The sequence below is a fragment of the Notolepis coatsorum genome, assembly GCF_963971535.1.
Source record: "Notolepis coatsorum genome assembly, chromosome: 6".
NCBI classification, from domain to species: domain Eukaryota; kingdom Metazoa; phylum Chordata; class Actinopteri; order Aulopiformes; family Paralepididae; genus Notolepis; species Notolepis coatsorum.
This window is the reverse complement of record NC_140170.1, coordinates 60,289,584-60,294,162: the sequence shown is the minus strand read 5'-3', so window position 1 is coordinate 60,294,162 and position 4,579 is coordinate 60,289,584. Positions and strand designations below refer to the sequence as shown.

General features: G+C 44.7%; 1 protein-coding gene across 1 annotated transcript in view; it reads right to left on the bottom strand.

The window, feature by feature from the left end:
* The window catches only part of LOC311231256 (EF-hand and coiled-coil domain-containing protein 1), a 20,516-nt gene extending 16,441 nt beyond the window's left edge, over positions 1-4,075 (bottom strand). The window contains exon 1 of the mRNA XM_084317807.1: positions 3,201-4,075. Within this exon, the coding sequence (XP_084173933.1) occupies positions 3,201-3,828 (628 nt within the window). The 5' untranslated portion in view covers positions 3,829-4,075. The remainder of the gene's footprint in view (positions 1-3,200) is intronic.
* Between the last annotated feature and the right edge of the window lie 504 nt (positions 4,076-4,579).

Here is a 4,579-nt window from a genome sequence, read left to right as displayed (position 1 = left end):
GTCCACTCCACTCTGGCAGTCAAAGAGCTGACGTACAAATGAAAAAAGGTCTACATTAAACATAAATGACACAGCGGTCATCATTTCAAGGGAAGTTTATTATTAATAGCCAAACAAATGCACTAGCCATCAATATCATATGCCAAATAATTAGGGCCTATTACAATAATAAATAAAAATAAATAAATTTATTTATCAATTAACAAGTCTGAGTCCTCGTCTGCACCTTCAGAGTCCAAATGCAGTCAATGCTCGAGTCCAAGTCCAAGTCTGAGTCATCAGTGCTCAAGTCCAAGTCGAGTCACAAGTCCTGAAAATCAGTCCAGGACTCAGAGTCAAGTCCGAGTGCTGGACTCGAGTACTACAACAATGGTACAGTGATATAGTATCTACAGATATGTAAAATTATTATATGCAGGTATGTAAAGACAGATGTGGAAAAAAATACAGTGAGAATAAATATATATATATATATGTATATGGTATATACAGCATTATTGTAAATGCTAGCATACAGTGTTATATGGGTTATATGCAGGTGTATAAGTAGGTATATAAGATATATATATGCAGTAAATATTAATACATAAATATATACAGTAGATTGCTGTTCATTGACTATAGTTCAGCTTTCAACACCATAGTCCCCACCAGACTGGTTGACAAGCTGATCGATCTGGGTCTGAGCTCCGCCATGAGCGCCTGGATCCTGGACTTTGTAAGTGACAGGCCCCAGGTGGTCAGGGTGGGGGGTCATACTTACTGTGTTACTATGTATTTTTTTTAATTTTTTAATTTTTTTGGCTTGTTTAAAGAAGACGTGTCTCTGTTAAGCACTTTGAACTGCACTCCGTGTATGAAAGGTGCTATATAAATGAAGATTATTATTATTATTATACCTCCAGAAAAATCACCCTGAGTATCGGGTCCCCCTAGGGCTGCGTTCTGAGCCCCCTGCTGTACTCACTGTACACACATGACTGTGTGGCCAAGTTCAGCTCCAACTCCATAGTGATGTTTGCGGATGACACGGTGGTGGTGGGGCTGATCTCTTACAATGACGAGAAGGCCTATCGGGAGGAGGTTGATGAACTGGCACGCTGGTGCCGGGACAACAGCCTATTCCTGAACATTGGTCAAACCAAAGAGCTGATCGTGGATTTTAGGAGAATACAGCAGGGGACACACACGCCGTTGTGGATAAACAGGGCTATCGTGGACAGGGTGAGCAGTTTCAAGTACCTGGGAGTCCACATCACAGAGGACCTGACATGGTCTGAACACATAGATTCTGTGGTAAAAAAGGCAAAGCAGTGCCTCTATCAGCTACTCCACTCCTTCTATTCCGGGGCTGTAGAGAGCATTCTGACTGGGAACATCACTGCCTGGTTTGGAAACAGCACGGCCCAGGACAGGAAGGCACTCCAGAGAGTGGTGCACTCAGCTGAGCATACTACAGGTATTGCACTACCTCCCCTGCAGGACTTATACAATAGGAGGTGCAAATCCAGAGCCTGGAAGGACCCTCACCACCCCAACCATAGCCTGTTCAAGCTGCTGCGGTCAGGCAAGCGCCTACGCACACACGCAGCAAGAACAGAGAGACTCAGGCTCAGCTTCTTCCAGCAGGCCATCAGAACATTGAACACTGATCTCTCAACACACACACACACACACACACACCACACATTCTGCACTCTCTCACACACAAACACACCACAGGTCACTTTAAACACATAAGAAAAGGTCACTTTAAAAGGAAAGAAAAAATTTCACTTTAAAGGGGAAAAAACATAACGGGATGTTTTTGTATAGTATAGCATAGTGACATACAGTATAACTGTATGTATAGTATAGTAGTGTACATAGGACTCATTACATTTTAATTCGTAAGCTTAGCATTGTATTGTATTTTATCTTAGTACTTTTATCATGTCTATTTTATTCTATTATTATTTGTATTTTTTGCACAATCGAAGCGGGCATGGCCACCTTCATTTCATTACATGTCTTGTGTGTATGTGATGAATAAACCTCTTGAATCTGGAATCAGGGCTCAATTAATTCTGATGTATTGCTCAGATCTGATTTATTTTGTTTGGCTGTTCACATAAAAAATGTGATGTGGCCAATATCAGATTCCAGTGTGAACAGATCACGCTCCTGAACTGACCCGCATGCGCAAATGAACAATGACGAAGATGGACGCAACCATGGAGGACACTGAAGTCACAGTTTATGGTTTAATTTGCTAGTTGATGTACAGCGGAGGCCAGCTAATTTGTGAGTAATGTGACGTAAGAGTCGTATGAATTCCAACGTGACTGTTCTTCCCCCACCCCACCCTGCACCCAACCACCTCCCCCCCACCCCACTTACCCAACCTCCTCCAATGTACAGTTTTTTCCCCCTCAAATGTATATACTCTCTTTTTAGACTCTTTTTGTACTAATAAACAGTACTGTATATTTGTAGATCTGGTAATGTCATAAATGTCTATGTAACAACAGTACTGTCTACCTGTATGTCATGTGTCATATGTTGTGATTAATTGAAAATGGGGGACCCTGATGTAAACAAGACGAAAGTCTTTCTCTGGTCTGCATCCCCTTAACAATTGTATTGAGCTGTACAGTACTGTATTGTTGTACCCATTCTGCAATCTGTTAATAAAATGTCCAATCAATCAATCAATCAATCAATCAATCAATCAAAACTGTTCAGACTGAGCTTGCATAGCATAAAATCTGACCTTCTGTATCTGATTTAAAGTGGCCCAAATCATAATGGAAAAGATCAGATTCCATGTGATTTGTTCTGTCCACGCTGTTATGGAAAAATAAACAGATGTGAGTCACATAATTATGCGCCACTTTCACCTGCAGTCTTCGTAACGTAGCCCGGGCCCCCCAGCAGTGCAAGACATGTGCTGGACAAACCATGATGTGGAATGCAATAACAGACACTACGATGTCCCATACATTTTAGCATTTTAAAAAGTTAGCATTTCATTTTGTAGCCTACTTTAGGTTGTACTTTAGTTTGTTTATTGTATATTTTGTATAGTTTGTTCTTTATTCTTTTAACTTGTTTACTGTATGAAGCACAATCCCAATGGGCTCATGCAGAACCAAGCATTTCAATGTAATGTACAGGAGGTACCTCATATGTGACAAATAAAACAAAACTTGAAACTATACCTGCGGTGTTGCGGTCATCTGCGCCTTTTGGCCCTTTGGCGAATTTAGAGACGGATCTCGTGTTGTTGCTGTGGTCTCTCGTGAGGTCGAAACTGACACACTTCCTCCGTCGGACCCGTGGCCACCGGAGCCTGATCTCCCGCTCCACGAGCTCCGTCTCCTCCGTCACAGGTAAGCGGCGCACCACGGTTCCACTGCCTCCTCCGGCTCCGGTCCTCCCGGCGCGCACACGGAAGTACCCGCAGAGCCGCGAGTGGAAGTCTCTGAAGGACAACTCGCGAGGGAGTCCCCGACACACGCACTCGCCCTCCTCCTCGTCCTCCTCGGTGTCTTCCTCTCCGTCTCCCGGTCCCCTCCTACTCTCCCCTCCTCCTGCCGCCGCGGTGAGTCCGAGCACCGCGCAGAGCACGGTGAAATCCTCCGCCGACACCACATCGTCTCGGTTGGGATGGGCCAGGTGGTGGAAGACCTCTTGTATGTACTGGTCCGTCCCGGTGGCCAGGACGACGATCTCGTTCTCCACCGCGCCGCCGGGCTGGGGACAGTGGTGATGGGCCAGCGCGCTCCGCAGCCACTCGCTTTTACGCGCTGCCCGTGCGGGTTGGAGAGCCACAGTGTCTCGTTCCATGATGCTTTAAAATGTCGACTCAATTAAAAGCAGTATTTCGCGAGATTAGTCATACTTTTGGGGGGGGGGGGGTACGAGGAAAATGCGATTCAGACCTTCCAAACAAATTCCACTTGGCACAACTTGTCCAAAACAAAGTGCAGTTCCTTGCAGGTGTTTCTAGAGTAGAGAGACCATTGATAAATATCTCTCACTCGTGTTTCCCTGGAGTTGATGATGAGCAGAGGCAGAGCACCGAGTCAGGACTGCGAGGTGCGAGATCTAAAGAGCTGTGGATCGTGATGAAAAGCGAGAGACACTCAATCCCTGCAGACAGCTCCACCCTTGTGCTCCCACAGTGACCGCCTATCTGTGTGTGCGTGTGTGTGCGTGTGTGTGTGAGTGTGTGTGTGCGGGCGTGTGTGTGTGTGCGTGCGTGCGTGTGTGTGTGCGTGCGTGTGTGTGTGCCCATGCTGCCTGCAACAACAAGGTTTGATTGATTGATTGATTGATTGAAAGGTCTCATCAGAAAACGTAAATAAAATACTAATCTCAACCACAGGGAAGAAAAGTTAAAAGGTAAACAATGTATGTTATATTATAGCCATAAGTAATATATTGACTTATTTTATAAGTAATATACGTTTCGTAATGGCGGAAGTCCAAAACAAACAGTTGTGACCGGAAGGAAGTCGAATACTTGTGGTCATGGAGAAGTGCGCTCACAACTAGACTGGTTGATTGATTGATTGATTGAAAATGTTATTAACAG